General features: G+C 41.4%; 3 protein-coding genes across 3 annotated transcripts; all 3 read right to left on the reverse strand.

Moving 5' to 3' along the window:
• Positions 1-1,061: 1,061 nt before the first annotated feature.
• Positions 1,062-5,468, reverse strand: LOC109478375 (lysosomal acid lipase/cholesteryl ester hydrolase-like). The gene is made up of 8 exons (XM_019779905.1): positions 4,775-5,468; positions 4,166-4,283; positions 3,728-3,926; positions 3,045-3,288; positions 2,477-2,632; positions 2,299-2,370; positions 1,994-2,062; positions 1,062-1,592 (listed from the first exon to the last, which is right to left on the reverse strand). Exons 1-8 carry the CDS (start codon positions 4,949-4,951, stop codon positions 1,356-1,358), a joined length of 1,272 nt encoding a protein of 423 aa, XP_019635464.1. The 5' UTR covers positions 4,952-5,468; the 3' UTR covers positions 1,062-1,355.
• A 1,980-nt stretch (positions 5,469-7,448) lies between these two features.
• Positions 7,449-12,599, reverse strand: LOC109478206. Its single transcript, XM_019779666.1, has 3 exons — positions 12,013-12,599; positions 8,465-8,574; positions 7,449-8,035 (listed from the first exon to the last, which is right to left on the reverse strand). Exons 1-3 carry the CDS (start codon positions 12,212-12,214, stop codon positions 7,847-7,849), a joined length of 501 nt encoding a protein of 166 aa, XP_019635225.1. The 5' UTR covers positions 12,215-12,599; the 3' UTR covers positions 7,449-7,846.
• A 2,362-nt stretch (positions 12,600-14,961) lies between these two features.
• Positions 14,962-18,986, reverse strand: LOC109478728 (inositol polyphosphate multikinase-like). The gene is made up of 6 exons (XM_019780447.1): positions 18,701-18,986; positions 18,040-18,222; positions 17,583-17,647; positions 17,290-17,397; positions 16,936-17,017; positions 14,962-16,698 (listed from the first exon to the last, which is right to left on the reverse strand). The coding sequence occupies exons 1-6, from the start codon at positions 18,876-18,878 to the stop codon at positions 15,995-15,997; spliced, it is 1,320 nt and encodes a 439-aa protein (XP_019636006.1). The 5' UTR covers positions 18,879-18,986; the 3' UTR covers positions 14,962-15,994.
• Positions 18,987-18,994: the final 8 nt, after the last annotated feature.

Genomic DNA, 18,994 nt, shown 5'->3' on the forward strand with positions numbered 1-18,994 from the left:
GGGAGAGGGCAAAGTCTACCAGGGTCTGCCTGCATTTTTCCCTGAGTATATCACATAGCCAGCTTGGTAGTCATGTATGTTCTGTTGTACATTATTTGTAGGCCACAGTGAAACTGTTAATTTTATGTACAGTACTGGAAATTGATGTAGTTGGCCCTACCATTTGTTTTCTATTAGTGTAACAACTGCCAAAGGAAACCAATTCGAAGCCTTCACCAGGGCATATGGGGGTACAGATCATGGGATTCTGTAAGAAGTAAAATAATTGGCCAAGATGCTCAGTCCACAGGAGCTTTAATTTGGCCTCTGGACAACTGACCTCATAAGTCAGCATAAAAAAAGATACATTCCAATCCTGAAGAAAAATAAAAAGTCACACATGACACTATAATAAATGTAACAGAATTCAAGCTTGTATGTAAACTACAAATACTGCGGGGGTGTATGTTACATGTTATACATCATCTGGCAAACCAACTAATCGTTACTTATCAGCAGGATACATGTACCTGTCTAAATAAGATTGAAATGTGCTGTCCACTGTATTGAAACATGGCTATCCTTTAATTGAATGATCAGTCTTTAATTTACAGACAACATTGCAAGTTGGTGTCCCTTTGATTAAAGCAATTTCAGCAGTGATATTTGCAAAAGCAATTGTTTCCTGAAGCATGTACAATTCCGTTTTGCATACTGTGCCTATGTGCCTACGTGTATGGCAAAATAAGAATATTGGTTATTTCTATCAGTTTTTCTCTAAAAATTTTAGATGATCGAGAGTACTGTGCAACCAAAACTATTTCAACAGACGCCACGTAATACCTCAAGTCATAACCGACGTTTCTTTTGATACCAGCCGTGCAGCTACCTTGGGCCTGGAATGCACACTCCCCATTCCCTAATCCCCACATTGCACACTGCACAGTACTTTCAATTGAATCTGCTGAGTCATCATTGCATCATCCTCTGCATAGCAGATGGCTAGTAAGTGCCATCTAGCAGCAGATGGTGGAACTACACTCAACAGTGATGCCCACATAAGGTCTCTGATCTCACACTCCTTTCTGATATCAACCATCCTTTATTGCCCAGGAATTGTAACTGTATGAAACATGCAATTTTGTTTTCAGCTGCTGATTTTTGAAATCATTACTTGTCTTCCAATAAAATGTGTTTTGAATCATAAAAGGTTGCCCACCTTATCGCACAATCCTGTCCTTGTTAGTCAAAATTTTCAGAATGTTCCCTTTGATATGATAATATTAACCCCTATCAGAATAATGAACTGGCCCAAGATGAGCTAAGACTGAGAGAAATCCAGAAGTCACCACTAGTGAGTAGGGGTGGGCAGGTTGTCACCCTTCCTGTTTCTTGATGATGTCTAACATGTCCTTGTAACATTTCTGAGGAGCATCCATCCCCCAGATGAAGTCCAGGTGCTGCCATTCTGGTATGTCTTTAACATAGACCTTGTTCTTCAGCCTTGGGAGCAGGGTGGCCACATCTTTTGGGTCGGCCAGCCAGTCCTGTCCTCCAGTGAACAGGGCCACTGGTACAGTCATCATCTCTGGTTGGTATTGTGGAGGGGTAGGCTGTGAAAAATCCAAAAACAACAAGCCAGAAAGATAAGTTTTAAAAAGGTAACGCCACTAACGGAAAAGGGCAAAGGTGCAATAGCCTTTTTGATATTACGTGAGTTTTGGGGGTATCGGAAAGTGCAGTCCATCCCTCTCCTTACAGAGCCTTTTACCTCCCCAAGTCAGGTACCCATTTACACTGGTGGTGTGACAAAAAGTCATGTTAAGTGCCTTTTCCAAGGATGCAACGTCTAGCCAGGGATTCCAGAAATCAAATACACAACCTCTTGATACTGTGTCAAGTAACAACCAATTTAAAAATGCATTTAAATGTCAGAATGAATTTGCATATGTATTGCAAACCCGGCCATGGCATGTTTGACCTTACTGTATCTTGAAGGCAGTTTGTGACTTACCTGATTATACTTCAGCAAATTTTCCACAAGGCCATAATCATACATCTGGAACTTGTGGTTCTTGACAGCCTGAAGAAAGAAAAGAAAAGCAAACAACAACATGGCTTGGTGTCACAAACTGTTTCTGTAGCAACTTTCATTTGGGTAATTATTTACACAATGATGATGTTAAAAGTTATCAACAGGTACTTTTGTAATCATGCAGATTTTCATATATCTTAGAGTGAAATGCTGTGGACCCAGAGGTTGAAGGTTTGAATTGCTTCTTAACTTGTTTACTTAAAGGGGGGTTATATTAAACTTACCTGTGCATAATGTACCATGTTCTGCACAGAGGTGCCAGCAGGGGAATGACTCACATATACAGGGATTCTTGTCTGGGAAAATACAAAATTACACATTTAGTTTGTTGGCAGTGACGAATGAAATAAAAATGCACAACAGTTGATTTTGAGGAGTCAGTGAAGCCAGTGTTATACTTACAATGTTTGTGTTGCCATAGTTGAAGCCACCGATGAGGAACAACACGTTCTCACACACCACGTCCAGTACAGGGTGGTCACACACGTCTTGTCCCAGGAAATGCATAAACTCGGAGTTGGGGGAAAACTCGTGATCTCCCAGGATGTCAAACAGCAACTGAAAAGGTTTTAAATCATCTGTTGTTATTGAACCAATATGATTACATTACTTATCCTGTTCTGTGCTAACCTTGCAAGGTACAAAAAGATGTTGCAGTTGACTGATTGATGCTTGAATTTTGTGTAAATTATGCCTAAATTTAGCATTGAGTGTTGCCAATCCTTCTGAATTTCCAACATTACTATGCAGACTCCCATATGGCATCTGATCTATATGGAAAGACATCAGCAGTACTAGACTGTTGAATTTCTACTTTGTGCTAGGGAGAGTGTGGTATAGAACAGGTTGTTCTGCCTCTTTTTCCATTGCCGGGTCAAACTTCTTTTTTGATGGACTGGAACTCTTTTTCTACCAACCCTGAGGAAAAGATGAGATTGTTGTTAGAAAGTGAATTAAAAACTGATTTCACCTCAACTGGATCTGCATAATTAGCCATCAGTCTGATGGGTGACTTTATATCCCCCACAGTCGTCACAGGAGCCAGAGCGAAGAAGGTCTTGACTTTCCTGGCCAGCTCCTGGTTCCTGGAGAACTCTGCAAACCCGATCATGGTCCCCTGGGAGTGGCCCACGTAGTACAGCTGCGTCTGTTTGGTCACGTTCAGCGCGTGGGTCAGCATCTTGGGAAGGTCGTACTTGGCCATCTCATCCCAACTGTGGGAGTTAAGACAAGGAATATTAAGCAAATACAGACTCAAAAGCTCAAGAACAAATACATACATTAAAAGATACTTCTTTCTAGGTTTGATTCTATTTTTATGACTATTATAAACACTTTCAGTCAAAAGAAATACTTTCAGAACACTTGAGTTTGGTTCATTCCAGCACGTCATGTCATATGAAGCCTTGGGCCTGGGGTTAATCTAGGATTAATTTTTTCCCCAACCTAAGGCTCAATAACTTTTGACCAGACTCTTGTCTTCTTCAGGATAACTGACCCATTGCTTACTTAGGTCATGTGCAATGGGTCAATGCAGATGCTGCCATATTTTGCATATGGCAAACAAGAGTAACCCTTTTCTCACCTTAATTCTGGAGATGAAGAGATGTTACTGTGGCTTTATGTTTTAAACAGAAGTTGCAATAGTCTCACCTCCATGCCCAGAACTTGGCCTCGCTGGGTTTCAGCGTGGTGTGGTTTCGTGAGTACGTGTTTCCGCGTACATTCCCCAGCCACACGTCACACCCGGAGTCTGCAAGGATGTAAGCCAGACTCTCATTGGCTAGGTTGGTCAGGAAGTTGGTGGATGATCCCAGAAGTCCATGTTGTAGGAAAACCACAGGTCTTGTCACTGTGGGAAAAAAAGTTAGTGCATGTACAGTATGAAGTTTAACTGTTGGTTATAAAAATGCATCACAGCGAATTTGTTTTCTAACAGTGATTCTTCTATAGCAATTTATACGCCAAGAAAATGTTTCCACAGCTTTCAAATGTAAATACGTGAGTAGATGAGTGTGTTTTAAAGAACTGATTTCACGTTTTCATCAGAATTATGACTAATAACCTTTTATATTGACATCTAATGTCTACCTGTACTGTTTGGTTCGCGAAGTCCATGTGGGATTCTCTGCATGTTGAGAATAAAGCCGTCGTCTGTAGTGACATAGTGGTCCTCACAGGGGTAACCCTTACTGGTGATCAGCTGGGTCTGTATGGGGTTAGAGGAAGCGGGAAGAGATTACAGGGGGTCTGCATGGGGGAGGGGGATGGCATAATTCCTCCTTATTGCACATTACAGTGCATTCAGAAACATCCTTCAATAATATATTACATTGTATTAGACAAATGATGTACAGTTAAAATGACTGGTTAAGCCTGGTAAAGCCAGAAAAAAGTAATGCAGGTCCCATTATAAATGGGATGACAGTTATATCAGTACAATTACAGTTCATACAATCAAACTGACTGGGAATTATGTGTTACTTTTATCAGAAAAAAAAGAATGGAAAACTGCACCAGATGCCTTTACATAAGTTATCTCAACTGTAACTAGCAAAGGAAATTAAGTCTTCCAATGAAAGAAAAAAATAACAGTGACAAAACGAAAACAAAAGTCTATTCCTTAAGTGCCTTCAAGCTCCTACTGTTTACTACCTTCCTTTCCAACATCTACTTGGAGATTATACCGGTATAACGTACTGGTGTCATGTCTTCTTCTGGGTCTCTTCTTCCAAACCTTGAAGTTTTGAGAGGTGTCCTACTATTGGTCAGCAACACGCTCCGTGATGAACTTGACACGAACCCTACTTCACATAGAACCAAAATCGCGACCATCCAGCACAGAAGGACAAGATGAGATGGCTGAGGCCGTGCCATTGTTAACAACGCTCTATTGCTGTACTTGCAATCTCAATATACTACAATTTACGCCCGGACGTTTAGGGGAATTAGGAGCGTTTAGAAAAGTCTTTATACACTGTTTCCCTCCGTCTACCGCTGCTGTTTTGTTCACTAGTAACTTGTTGACTCAGAGGCCAAAGTGTGTTCTTATCAGCTGATGTCTACCCTTGTCACATGATGCTTTGTTGTCCCATAGTCTGAACCACGCCCCTCAAGGGGGTGGAGCAAACGTGGAGAAATAGCCCAAAACTTTGTTCGTCAATGTTGGATGTTTGCCACAGACGCCAACCGAGAAGAGATTTGGGTCTAAATGCCCTACATTCTCTTCTTTGGCAAATCATTTACCATGCTCTATCACTGTAGACATCTGTAGTGTTTATGACCCAGAGAAGGGGACTTTGTTTGGGCCAAAGGGCAAACGCCCATATATTGAATTTCCACTATATTTTTATTCGAGACTTGCATAGACCTTACAAACCGCTAGAGGTCGTATTTTGACGACTATGAAAAGAGTAGGAAGCGGTTATATAGTTACTGTACTTTGCTTGGTACATGCAAGGACATTATAAGCTCCTTGGTACATGCAGCACTTCGTAGCACAATTTCACTATATGCAGGAGTCTCATCTGTATTAGCAAGGAATTAACCAATCATATTCTTATAGGGAAAATTCCATAATCAAACGTTGTCAAATTGCATGAAGAGGGAAATCCTTCAACAGAAATGGTAGGGAATTTCATACAAAATCCAGAATTTCACACAAAAGAAAAAGACAGAAGAAAAACAAATAAGGAATCTGCATGAATCTTCAGGTCTTTCTATTGTACAGATGACAAAAATTTGCGTCAAAAAAAGTACCTAGATAAGGTAAGGCTGTAAAGAACTTTGCACCTGTTCCGTGGTTTATGTCGTCTGACAGTTTCTCGTGGTTGAAGTTTGATAATAGTCCGCCAGGTGACGCTTCACATCTCTTTCGGATTTTCGAAAATCTTAACCTGTTCGGGCATTCCGAATCTTTAAAACAGTTTATATATTTCCCATGTATAGATGGTGGCGAAGTCTTTATTGACCCCATGGGAGGAGTCGTGTAGCTTTAGAGAGACCCACCCCAATTCGTCTTGTCCCATTCCTTGTCCAAAAGTTACATAATGCAGCTTTAAAAAGACGCCGGCTACCTTGCAAGTCGACGTATTTACCGTGAGATAGCCGACTATTCGGGCTATCAAAAGGCCTCAAAATAGATCCAAATGTCCTGCTTTGCGATTTTTAACTTTCTAGGTGATGTTAATAAGTATAAAATAGAATTTTACAAACTACATGTCCTCGCTGGTCAACGCTCCTTTATCAAGTCTTATTTTTGCAAGCAAAACACACTGTCAGGCTTGTCCTACAGACGCCCACGCACATTCCTCAGTACATTTCTCCACGGCAAGACAAATCTCGGGTGTGTTGGAGCACACACAGGGGACGGACAAACAAGCTTTTCCACTGTGTGTTTTCCACAGATCAGGGGAGATTCACTTTACAACGAGGGGAGGCAGAAGTACCTAGGTGTACAAAATCAAGGAGGAAATCACATCAAGTTGTTTGATTAAAACCGGCTTTGGTGTATACAAGGAGGTTATAGCCATATAGCTTGGTGTATATCTGGGTATACTTTTGTCCAATTACTCATGCTCATAGGCAACGATCATGGTAAAACGTATAACTTTCCCCCTTTTCCGGACGGCGCTTTTTTGCCCATATATCAGACCATGTTTAAAGAGACGACGCCATGTATACGCAGCAGATAAACACTCAGATTACCTATGTTTAGCTTCAGTTCACGCCCTTGGTCTAGGCTAGGGTACAGTACACCTGGGTTTAGACGTAGGCATTTCGACAAAACGTCGGCAGTTTCGGCTATATTTATTACAATAGTTTCATGACACGATACAAGGACAAAAAAGGACAGATACTGTCGAAAATATGATATCAATGTGATATAGCAACCATGAAACAACGTCCGTACTTTAGCTGGAAACGAGAATGATAAAAGAACGAATGCAAAACAGTATAACTACAAAAACGAAAGCTTATATTTAGTGCCTGCTACACAGAGTTGAATCTATAAGTCCATATAAGGGACAAACAAACTGATCAACCTGACAGTGAACATAGGAACAAGAGGAACGTATGGAAGTACAATAATTTTACAGCGTTTTTACAGCAAATATATTTGACACTTATCTACTTTGTACGTTTGCGTTGAACAATATATACAATGGGATATAGGCGCGACTAATCGTTGTATATATACTAGTACTGGCTCTCAGTTTTCGTTATTTAACATATTACCATCTAGCCTTTTTTTCTTGCACATTTGAATTGCAACATTTTAAATCACTTGTTTCACCGACATATAAAACGGCCCCGGCCAAAGTTTTAAGTTTTTCGCCAAGGAAAAAAATACTAGTAGTATTCACAACTTGGTTTTGTTATCAATCAACTTACTTTTCTTTTCTTCTTGAAATAAAGCTATACAATTCTCTCTCTAACTTACTTATCTATACAAAAGAATCTAGGGTGCCGGAATATGTAATGCTGTCAGAAACAACTAGTACGCGCTATGAGTATGTTAGATCATTTTCATTCTTTTAATACCATAGAAACGACTGTCATGGCAACTGTCGCCATGGAAACTCGCGCCATTCGATACTGGCGATCTGTGGTGTCCGTCATAAGCATCACCATGGCAACGATCCTCGTCCAATAGCGTGGTCATATCGTCGTGCCCATCACCCGAGTAGCGTTCTGTACTATCGTCAGTCCTTTTGTTGCTATGGAAACCACTCTGTTCTTTTCTCTCGTTGTCATGGTTACCGTGAAAATTTACATATTGTCTGTACTTGTCTTCCCTTTGCTGTCGTGCCTGTGTCGGGGTTTAGTTTTTGGAGAGGCGCTGTCGCTCCTGTGCTCGGTCTTGGCGTCCTTGGTGTGGGGGCCGGTAACTAGCAGGAACGACAAGCTGTTCTGATCCCGGTCTGCTAGCTGGAAGTTCTTATATAGAATCAGGGCGGCCTGGAAATACAGTTAAGTATTTATGGTGATTATGTTTTTGCACTCACGTGACTATGACGTAAGTATTGTGCCATACTGGATGGTTGAACAACCAGGTACATTTGTTATCACGGTCACTTGTCATTACCATTAACTATCAAATCATTGGTGAACTTTCCTCAATTTTGGTCAATTTTCCTCAGTCGACCGCCATTTTTTCCATCGTGAAGATAAAAGTGAATTGAAGTACTCTAAACGCTTTAGGAAAATACTTGTATTAGCACAATGGGCGTAGCCTCTACCAGGCTTCGGGAAGCGTTGGAGTGTCAAACTGTAATCTCAGCGCGGACCAACTCCCCTGGCATATCATCTGCCTATCTGGCCAATTTCTACTCTTTCCAGTTGCTTCCCGAAGCCTGGTAGGGCCGTGTACGTAACAGTCCCGCCCACCTGTATGGAAAGCACGCGGTCGTGGTTCTTCTCTCCGTCGAACAGGTCCCAGTACACGGAGTGTTCCCACAGGTGTTTGGTGAAGCACACTTTACTCTTGTACAGTTTACCTGCAGAACAGGAGGTCAGGGTCATAAGGGACGATCCACAAACAATCATAGGGGTGTTTTGTATCACTCATCAAAATACAGGAATCGTGTGGGTTAGGACCGATCTTTCTTTTTTGATTCCTTGAATGGAATTTGGATTATCATAACAGAATAGTGCGTAAGCGTTAGCCTAAAATTTCAATACATGTCTTATGCTACAAGAGTGCTTTCATTGTATATTTGGACCTGTTACAGAGTTAGCTTTGCATATATAGTCCAAAACCTGGTCTTTTCGCATTCTCCTTGCCCTTGGGATAAAACGCTCACAACCGGAAATACGTACAAAGCACCACACAAGTATACTGAAAGTATACAGTTCAAAGACCGTACCACTTGTCATATGGCTGAGGGGGTGACAGCCTCCGCGAGAAGCGTGTTTACTTACTTTAGACCTACATTTACTTTCCCATGAAAACTGAGCTCCTCCGACCTTTGACCCTGAGATATTCGTACAAGAGGGTGTCGGCGGGCGCGCTTTGAAGTCTTGCCACAGTTTGTTCAGGGGTTAATCATTACTGCTGGGTGGACAGACCTCCGCAGACCGTGTGGATACAGTCTTTAGCTGACGAGAAAAATCCTGCCTAGGGCTATATTAAAGTACTGTCAAGTAGGCTAGGGAGGCAATCTGGGAAATCCAGTCGACAGTTTTCCAACAGCTATGAAAACTATGCTTTCGACTAATCTCCAAGCAAGTCTTTGGTGGCTGCAACTTTTACAGTATCGAATTGGGAAGGCGTAAAAACGATACTAGTACCAGTGCAAAAAAGAAAGCCTGTATACCTAAAAGCAAGTCAGAAAAAAAGCCCTCTGCTACGTTTGTCCTTCCTATGGCCATAGACTAAGATCACATTGACGCTTGACACATCCCCACCCCACATAGTCAACGGATGAACCCCTTGTTTATATCGTCCCTCATCCCCTCTTCTTGCGTGGGGAGGCTGACATTTTCGGAAAGATTTTTGTCGCATTAGTGTATTATCGCAGGAAAAGTGATGTTTATTTATTACTTTCCCCCGCTTTGCCTCGATGTCTGGAGTGTTTTTTCCATCACTTTGCCAACTTTAATAATAGAGAGCAAAGCTATTGTTACACCTGTATAGCGTGTGTAATGGCTCGTATTTTGTTCAGTTTACAATTTCTTCCGCTTCACTGTAACTGGAAACATAAAAACTACAGGATAGCGTGAAATGCACGCGAAATTGGTCACCAGGAATTCTGCTTTCTTCTTGGTGAGTCATGGACAAGAAGCGTTGCCAATATTTCTCATTGAAAGAAAGCGTAGGAGGAAATAACAGTGGCTAAAAGGATTGGCGATGGAAAATTCATGTGAAGGGACAGACACACTTACCTGAAAATCGTGTGACAAGAAATTAACAAAAGTACTACATTTGTATTAGAACTTAGAAGAAAAAGAAAGGCTTGCACGCGTATTGCATGCGCATCACTTCTCTCAGGTAGTGGAAATACTAGGAAAGAGCGATTGCTGAAAATGATACACCGACGAAAAAATATGATTACACGCTTGTCAGGTTGTCCTTTTTGTACAAGGCTCTGAATGATTAATAAGTTGGTCTCTACGGTCCGCACAAATCGGAAACACCGTGAACTCCTGCCCCTGTAGGCCAGGGTCGGGACCCCCGGGCACGCCGCTATTCACAACATCATGTACCGGAGAAATGTGAGAAATTTTTACAAGGGATGTTTTTTGTGAAGCCTGGGCGGTGTCGGGTCAAGGGGGCGGAGGGATACATGAGTCACACGTGACATGTTACCCGCCCTCTCTCGTGTCAGGATTGGCCAAAATCATAATTTTTTCGTCCGCGATGCGTTATACTTTTCTATCACTAATGGGATGGATACATTGTAATAAAGATGCGGATCAAGTGTCAAAAATGAAGTTTAAGTCTTACGACATGATAGAAATGACTTGACATGATAAATGACTTGACATGAAAATAATGCAGCGTTTTTATCTTATTGTTAGAATTTTAACGCATTAACCACATTAGCAATAATAGAATACTACTCAACATACAGACTGTGATACACTATTCTGATTCTTCGCTCAGACATTTTGCCGACAGCTATTTGGACGGAAGGAAGGGTCGTGGGGTCATTGTCTCACCCAAGGTTAACATAAGAGGGATAAAGTTTATTCGCGCAGAAATAGAAGAACAAATATCACCTGGCCACAATCCAACAGTTAAAAAGTTTGTTTGGCTAATATTGTATTTCACATTGGTTAACGCTTAGCCATGTACAGAATTGCAGCCCTCAATGAAAATCTAAATGATAACTTCTCTATCTATATCTAAAAATGAACAAAGAAACAACGATGATAAAAAAATTATCTAAAATTATAACATAGACACAACTAAAACTTTTGAGGGTTGTCAGAATAGAATTTGAACCCACCCGTCAAGTAATTGAAAAACGCAGACGACAAAAGGTTACGAAAATACCTGGCGAATAATTTGCGCACAATTAACTTGTCGCACGTACGTATGTAATTGGCTTGGCGTTGCCTCAAAATAGAAATTGTTCAGCCATCTTGATGACAGAAGGCACAACAAAACAATAGATCGACAAAAGTCAAAGTAACCGAAGCGTTTGCAATAAAAATTGTCATAAAGTAGAACAGAAGTAGCCGAATGAAACTCAATATGCAGAAATAATGACAAGCATAAGAACATGTGTTGTTTAGAGTTATGATTTTAATGATGATTCTTTTCGCGAGATTATAATATTTGTACCCATGTGCGTGTGTGCTTGTGCACGTGTGCTTGTGCGTGCGCGTGTGTGTATGTGTGTGTGCGTACGTGGTTGCAAATGCAGACATCATTACACGCAGCCGTGCGACTGGTTTCCACAGAAGACGAGAACGCATACCAGGCGACACAGCAGATTTAGAAAAGTTTAAATTTTTCAAAATCGTTTTACTCAAACTTAGAGAAAAGCACGATAAAATTTTGATCCGATACAAGCGCTCTTTCAGGGCCCGGTAAGGTACCGCCAGGAATTTTGGCGGGAAAAGTTGGCATAATTACGAGCACAGGGGTCATTCAGCCACGTACGCAAACAAGCTATCTGTTACATATTCAATGGCCATGTGTGGCTCGCGTTATTTTTCGCCTAGAAAAATATTTAAAAAATCGAGAAAAAATAGTAAGAAAAGGCGTTCGCGCACGAAAATCCGTATGATGGTAGACGAAGACAAGCGACATAAAATACACCAGGTGTCGTTTCGTGAAAGTTCGGGGAAGCCCTGTTAGGAGAAATTTTTTGTGGCGTACCGAGAGTAGCTTTTGTGAAAAACAACCGAGCTCTATTGTTACTGAAGTATGCGGTGTGCTTTAATAATGCCGCAAGCCACTAGTCCCTACAGGAAACCACACTCACCACAGATCGAGCAGTTCACGCCTCCTTCGTAAGAGTCGTAAGCTCGGAGCACGTCGATCACTCCGTCGAGCTCGAGACACCGTTTGGGACTGAGCGGGCTGGCAGTGGCGGAGGTCTCGGGACGAAGCCGTAGGGAGTCCGAGGACCTCACACGTTTGGGCCGGGGAATGCAGACGGGGTCGTCCACGGAGCCAGACATCATCTTGGCACGGTTTCAAGTGAGACCAGACACGGGGACCCTGGGAGCGTCTCGTACGTTCTTGTTGTTGTTGTTGGAGTGTGTACTAAAGGTTGGCCAGAAAATATATTTTTGTCAGGGGGATATATTCTTCACCACGAGGCTCCATAGCAGGACGACTTGTGTCCGAGCAACAAAGATATTCCTCTCATGTGGTTGGACGACCGGTCGCTTGCGTCGTCCTGCATAATAAATAAAGTCATTCACAAAAGCGCACCACCAATCGGAAAGCTCCGCTCCTGACACGAGATAGCCTTCAAGAATGCCGCTCCCCCCTCAATAAAAATTGGAAACAAAAAATCATATAAAAATTCCAGAGGACTCTTGTTCCACATCGTGAAGGTTAAAAGTACCAAGAGGTGTGCCCCGATCTTTCCGTAGTTGTTATTTTCCCAATGCTACCGCAGAAATGTCCGAAAAGGGTTAACATATCGGACAACCCAAACCCAACCCCTACAACTACGTTACAGGCTGGATTTTAAAGAGCCCAGCATGTTTTCTCACTGAATGTGTTTGTTTTCGATGGCTCTGCACACAAAGCAGTTGACAGTTCAGTTAGCTGAATGAAAGTCCGGGGGCGGGGGTACAACGGTCGGGCAGGAGGGCCAGGGACAGGCGGGCAGGACGTCTTCTAGGGTCCGGCAAAAAGTTTGGCGACATTGGCAACACCAAAAAATTACACTATGTACAGTGTACACCCCATTATTTGAACGACTATGTAATAGAATGACTCGAGAGTAGTACTAGTGAGTGAGTTTGAGTTAAACTTAGACTCCATTATCAGATTGATTATCTAGAGTTTCCCGTGTGACAAATCTCTATGTTTATAGGCCAGGAAGTTCATGTGCCCAACTGTAACAGGCAATCGAAACTTCCATTTGTTGGCACACAGAGTCGGTAGCGACTACTATAAAAGCCGTGTTTTCATTTGACGCGAACGCTTCACCTTTTTTTCTGGTTAGGCCGCTAGGGGGTGATCCGCTAATTATGAGGAGAGGGTGGACAGTCGTTCTTAGAGCTGGATTATATTTGCATGGTTTGTAATCTCCAAGCAGATGTTGGGGCGGGCTAGATCGTTACTAGACCGTTTTCCTAGCTGCCTCCTCCATGAAGTACGTAGTTTGACAGGAATTTAAGGAAAACGTAACAACTTAGCCTCCCCCAACATCTGCTTGGAGGTTACATGGTCTGCACCAATCTAGCTTTCCACTGCGACTGGCTCCGTGGGCTAAATACTTGCAAATTATTATTTATATCGATAAAGTAACCGTTAGAGGGAATTGGGATAGTCTCTACCAGACTCCTTTATAATATAGGTCACTGCAAAAAAATTGGCCAAATCATGACAGCATGTGATAGAACTCATTGGCCGACTGTAAATTCCTCTGGCAAACTTTCCTCCATATTTCGCATTTTTTGTACGATTTTCCAGCAACTCAGTGAGTCTGGTAGAACATAACTATAAGTTTGGATCGGAACAGCTATGCCAGCCAGGTTAACATGGTGATATGATGATCTGCTAAAGCCGCAATGTCCCGTATTATCGGCTTTTGGGACGTTTTGGGTGGGGAGGGGGATCAGAAACGATCTGATAACAAACCGCCCAGAATTCAAGGTATGCTTCTTCTCACTCACCCGGTTCCCTACATTCTAACCACACCCGCATAACGATATAGACATGGCATTTGTGCATGGTCATGTTGTTGTTGTACGTTCAGACTAACATATGCTACATTCTAACGCCCCATGTTAGTATCGTTAACGTTAATAGTAATACTAATTTTACACACAAAATGGTAAATCTTTGAAACATTGGCGATTGGGATCTAGTAGCAAGTGTTGTCCAGACTGCTGCACTTCACTTCCAAGTCGCTAGGATCCGGAATAGACTTTGGCGTCGTCGGACGAACTTTTACAATAAGCGCAATCTTTCACAGCTCTTTGTCATCAAAGCAACATAAAGGCGAAAAATATCAAGATCCCTTAAGTAACCGTCCCATGTTCTGTATGCATGTATAATACTAGTACTAATAGTTATTCTTTGTAGACACTTTTTTTGCTCAATACACGAAAATAATATCTTTTTGCTGGTCTTGGTTGTATAAAAGTGAATATTATTGTTGTCATTTTTCAAAAATTTTCAGCTATGTTGTTTCTGTAGATCTACAAGAAGGCTTGAAAAATCATATTCTGAACAACACTGAGGCAGTAAGAACACAAGAGGAACATATGAGAGGTACGATTCAGGTCTTGTTCCCAGAGTAGTGTATACAGTAACATCATTGTATACCTTTAACATTAAGAAAAAAAAATGTTCATTTTTCTTTGGCCTCATACTCAATAATGCCATGATTCCATCATCAAAACCTATGCACAATATCCATTCTGTCAACTGGTGTACTGATAGTACACACTACACGTATCTCTAAATATGATACAATTCACTAATACAATAGTCTTGGCACAAGACGTAACTAGAAGACCACAACAGGAGCTGTAATGTCAGTCTTAGGTGAGTTTGATGGACCAAACCGATGTCTGGATACCAGACTAGGCGAAGACCACACCATTAAAATATGGCATACAGGACTACTGCTACTACTGTTACAAATGTTTAGGACAACATTGAAAATAGACCATTGATATCCATCTGTAATAGCTAACCCTCTTCATGGCTTTTTGCTAAAATAGACAATTTCCATGGAAGGACTATCATTTGAGAAGTCGAAACATCTGATCTACATGTTCCGAACATTGACTTTCATGCATTTTTAAAACGATTTTGCTCAGTGCAAGGCCAAAAGACCGCTGGAATTAAATTTGTGTTACTGGAACAGCATCTCTTCTCCCTAGCTAAGTCAAAAACATCAATGCTTGAGACAAGCTTGAGTCATGGAGAGGACTAACTGACCTAATAGGAGAGGCATTTTTAGGGATATTGCCATAAGCATAAGCAAGAAAACGTGGTATGGCACGTTTATGGTGCTTTTACTTCATTAGCTGTACATGATAGTACCTTGTACTAGTATAGCATGTACACATTCTTCAGACTGGCTACTAGTATTACAGATGTATTTTACATACCAATGTATCAATAGGAGAAGAGGTATGTCCATATCAACAGTTGAGAAACCCAACCAGTACAAAAAAAAGTAAAAAAAAATACTGCAAAACTGCTGTATTATGCCTCAATGTTGTTTACCAGTTATGCAATTGAATCTGTTTTTTTTTTCAATTATCTTTATTTGGCTTTCAAAACATACCATACAAAAGAAAACCACGGCATGCAAAAATAAGTGGCACACGTATGTAACAATAAAACTGAAACACAAAATAATCACAAAACTAATATGAACCCCTATCAACGATAATAACAAAATAACAGAATTTTAATGAAAAGGACATGTAATTTGCCCTACTTGCCCTAATGTTTTGAATCTTACATATATCTTGTCTCTTTTCAACAACATACGTGCATCACGGTTTTTGATAGTACAAATGCATAAGCAACATGAGAAATAAAACCTGGCAAGACGGACTGCTTTTGACAATATTTTATACAAAATATTCACCTAAAATAATAAGTAACTATCTACCCAATAGACGTATTTGATTATAATTAATTTTGATGATAATTTCCCAGACTTTTGCCAATAAAAATATTCACCCATTATCCCTTGTAGGGGAATGTTACAATAGTTTGAGAACTTTTCTTTGTAAAATAGTCCATTCTTTTTGTCTTGATCATATACCTATCTTTTCTAGATAGCTTATTAAGTTCTTTATCCCATACAAGTAGTTCTCATCAATGTGATCAGAGGGAAACACATGGGCAAAGTCAATCATTCTTACATCTATCTTAGCTTGAGCTATACAGTCTGTATCAATGTCCCTGGTTGGACAGGATAACCCATCTTCTACCTCCGGTAACCTATCAGCATCCCTGTCTCTTGGTGAACCTGAGTGACCTGTGATAGCCTGTTCAGTTGACTCTGTCTTGCCCATTCCCTCTACCCCAGACACTTGTGTGTGTGGTCCGTTTACATTTTTCTCTTTGACTGCCTTTTGTGTTGATCTGTAGTCATTCTGGAATGGGACTTGCCGCAATTTTGGGTCTGAAACGCTTTCTCTCAAACCCTCTTGCCCTGCTCCATTTTTATCTCCCTTGGAATGTGACAAGTGGTGAATTTGATCAAAAGATATGTCACCACTTGCTATAGTGACTGTGTTTTCTGTAGAGTACTCTGCACTGTGCTCTGCGGAGTTGGATTTCTCCGTGGAGTTTTCGGGCTCCCCCTCGTAAACAATGAGGAGGGAGCTGGAGAAGAGGCAGATCTGAGACTGTGTCTTGATGAACCGTTTGATTTTCTCCAGCTGACACAAGATGGCCTGCAGCACTCCGACTTGTAGTTGGCAGGTTCCATCCATGGTCAGGTACTTAGTCAGACCTGGTGGACCAAAGAAATGGTACAATGGTACTTAGAAATTAGCATTATTGTAAGATTGTCTCCTGTGAAATCAACTTGTTCCTTCTCTAAAGATGCAGAAATCAGATTTCAAAAGGCTCATTTTCATAGTTTAATATTTATGTGGTTGGTTGTCAACAAATCCATTAATTCAATTATACAAACATACACAGAACTTTACAATTCTTTACTTTATGGATAACAAAACAGTTCTCTCACCCATGCCGACATGGTTTTCATCCAGGCTCCTCCCATATTTCTTGTCGTAGTACACCACTTCTCCTGTTTTCCTCTTATAGATCTGGAAGAGAAATCAACAGTTCTCATTATATGAATGGTTTGAGGGTGATTCTTTCCTTGTGCTTGGTACATTTCCTTGCTTCTACTGTATCAAGATTTTGGAGTGACAGAGCTCTTTGCCCAACCATGTAAAGTAAAGAGCATAATTTGGTCATTGCACATTCAGACAGCTAGGGCAGGAAAAAATTAGAGGGTCAATTATACTTAATGTAAGATACTGTATTTGTAAAGAATAATTAATGGGATTTCTTAAAAGTTTGAGACAGTACCTACCCTCATTCCCATGAGTTGGAACCCCACAATGTCGATAGGGGGGTACTTCTTCTTCTCTCGTTCAATCTTGTCTGGAGTGGCCTCCAGATCGTAGCAGCGTCTCCCCACCTGATAGATACAGGGGTCCTTCATGGGTGACTGAGCTTTCGGTTCATATTTATCAGTAACTGTCAATTTCATCATAAATTTGTCACAGGTCAGTCTTCAGAGGACACAACATAACAATGGACACAAAATGGGGCCAACAAAATATCAACATAACTGATGGCCTAGACTTAGTAAAAACAACTCACCTTGACATCTAGAATGCAGGGTTGGTGGAACTTTCTGGTGATGTCTTCCAGCTTGATAAAAACCTCTGGGGAAGGTTAAGGTTAAGTATGGTATGGTGTTAATGTTTAAGGTAGAGTACGCGCCTCAATAAAGCTTCCAAAGGGTAGCAATATGCTGATGACAGTGGCTTGAGGACTTAACAAAAGTGCCAAAGTGCTATATACAGGTTTTGTGCAGGTGCAGTATGTGCTACAACTAGATTTTCATGCACATTTTCCTCACCGCACTAGCCTGGTTACCAAACCTATTATAGCTCCCGAGTCCTACATCCATCTATTTGCGGAGAGGATGTAGGACTCGGGAGCTATAATAGGTTTGGTAACCAGGCTAGGACGGGATGCCCTAGATAGGGCTTTGCCCAGTATTATATAGAACTAGAACTAGATACTTATGAATAGGGAGGTTTGGGAAGGATACGTGAAGGGTCATCCTCAGGAACAAACTTCCCCAGGTACTTTGGCATGAAAAGTCTTAAAGTCAGCAGGTCCTGATTCGTTGTGTTCTCGTCAAAAATCTTCTGGTAAAACCCGAGTTCCTTCTGGCCACGTGGTGGCGGCTGTAGGGGCTTCAGTAACGTCCCGTCTTCATGCTGTAACATACCTGGAAAAACGCATGCGAATTTTCAGAAAAGAATCCTCAATGATGCTCGTTGTGAAATGCTGTGATGGCAAAGTAACTGCCATCCATAAATGTGACTTATCAACTGCGTGCAGTGAAATTGACAACGATGTTCCAAAATATGGATTTCACACCACAAAATACTAGTAATCTTAACTACTTACACTAGGAACGCTATCAGAAATGGCAGATTTGCCACCTTACCAATACTGCGTTGTGTCTCAAAACATGCATTGCAAGATTGCACTGTGTATATTTACACACACTGACACAGACATGCACACACAGACTGACAAACACACAAGCCAAAAAAACCAAAGCAGCTTCTTCTCTCCAAGCAGATGTTGGTGTGGAAAAATCCCAAATCATGTTATACAGTCCCTTGGTGATCTACCAGAATATAACGGTTAGCAGTGCTTGCTTATTTCATATATGTCGGTTTTGTTGCGAAAATCCTGACCTTTCTTGGTTTTGCCCTGTCCATATCGGTGCCCGGCGACTTGATGTGCTAGCGGGCGGCAGCGGCGGGGGAGGGGAGGCGTGCACACCCCTTCTCGTGCTCCGCTCTTCTCCGGGGTTTTTCTCGTTCGTTCGACGTCAAGTTGATTTTTACAGGAAATTTCGTTGCTTTCAGCCATACCACGATACGCGTCTCATTCCTGACAGTCTGCAGCCGAACCTAAATTTGCAAAATTATAAAGAAAAGTTGTTTTTGTGACTTCCCTATGGCCTTGGGCACTTGTTTTAGTGCGCA

The sequence above is a fragment of the Branchiostoma belcheri genome, unplaced genomic scaffold, assembly GCF_001625305.1.
Source record: "Branchiostoma belcheri isolate BF01 breed outbred unplaced genomic scaffold, Haploidv18h27 scaffold106, whole genome shotgun sequence".
NCBI classification, from domain to species: domain Eukaryota; kingdom Metazoa; phylum Chordata; class Leptocardii; order Amphioxiformes; family Branchiostomatidae; genus Branchiostoma; species Branchiostoma belcheri.

Bases quoted from the DNA above. Each gene is read 5' to 3' on its own strand.
- LOC109478206 (XM_019779666.1), bottom strand. From the start codon at position 12,214: ATGATGTCTGGCTCCGTGGACGACCCCGTCTGCATTCCCCGGCCCAAA. The intron at 8,575-12,012 runs GTGAGTGTGGTT...CCTGTTCTGCAG, and splicing joins CGTGAACTGCTCGATCTGTG to GTAAACTGTACAAGAGTAAA. The intron at 8,036-8,464 runs GTGGGCGGGACT...CTGTATTTCCAG, and splicing joins ACCGCGTGCTTTCCATACAG to GCCGCCCTGATTCTATATAA.
- LOC109478728 (XM_019780447.1), bottom strand. From the start codon at position 18,878: ATGGCTGAAAGCAACGAAATTTCCTGTAAAAATCAACTTGACGTCGAA. The intron at 17,648-18,039 runs GTATCCTTCCCA...AACCTTCCCCAG, and splicing joins TCCTGAGGATGACCCTTCAC to AGGTTTTTATCAAGCTGGAA. The intron at 16,699-16,935 runs GTGAGAGAACTG...TTGGTCCACCAG, and splicing joins TGAAAACCATGTCGGCATGG to GTCTGACTAAGTACCTGACC.
- LOC109478375 (XM_019779905.1), bottom strand. From the start codon at position 4,951: ATGGCACGGCCTCAGCCATCTCATCTTGTCCTTCTGTGCTGGATGGTC. The intron at 3,927-4,165 runs GTAGACATTAGA...TTTTTCCCACAG, and splicing joins TCGCGAACCAAACAGTACAG to TGACAAGACCTGTGGTTTTC. The intron at 2,063-2,298 runs GTAAGTTTAATA...TTCTTTCTTCAG, and splicing joins ACATGGTACATTATGCACAG to GCTGTCAAGAACCACAAGTT.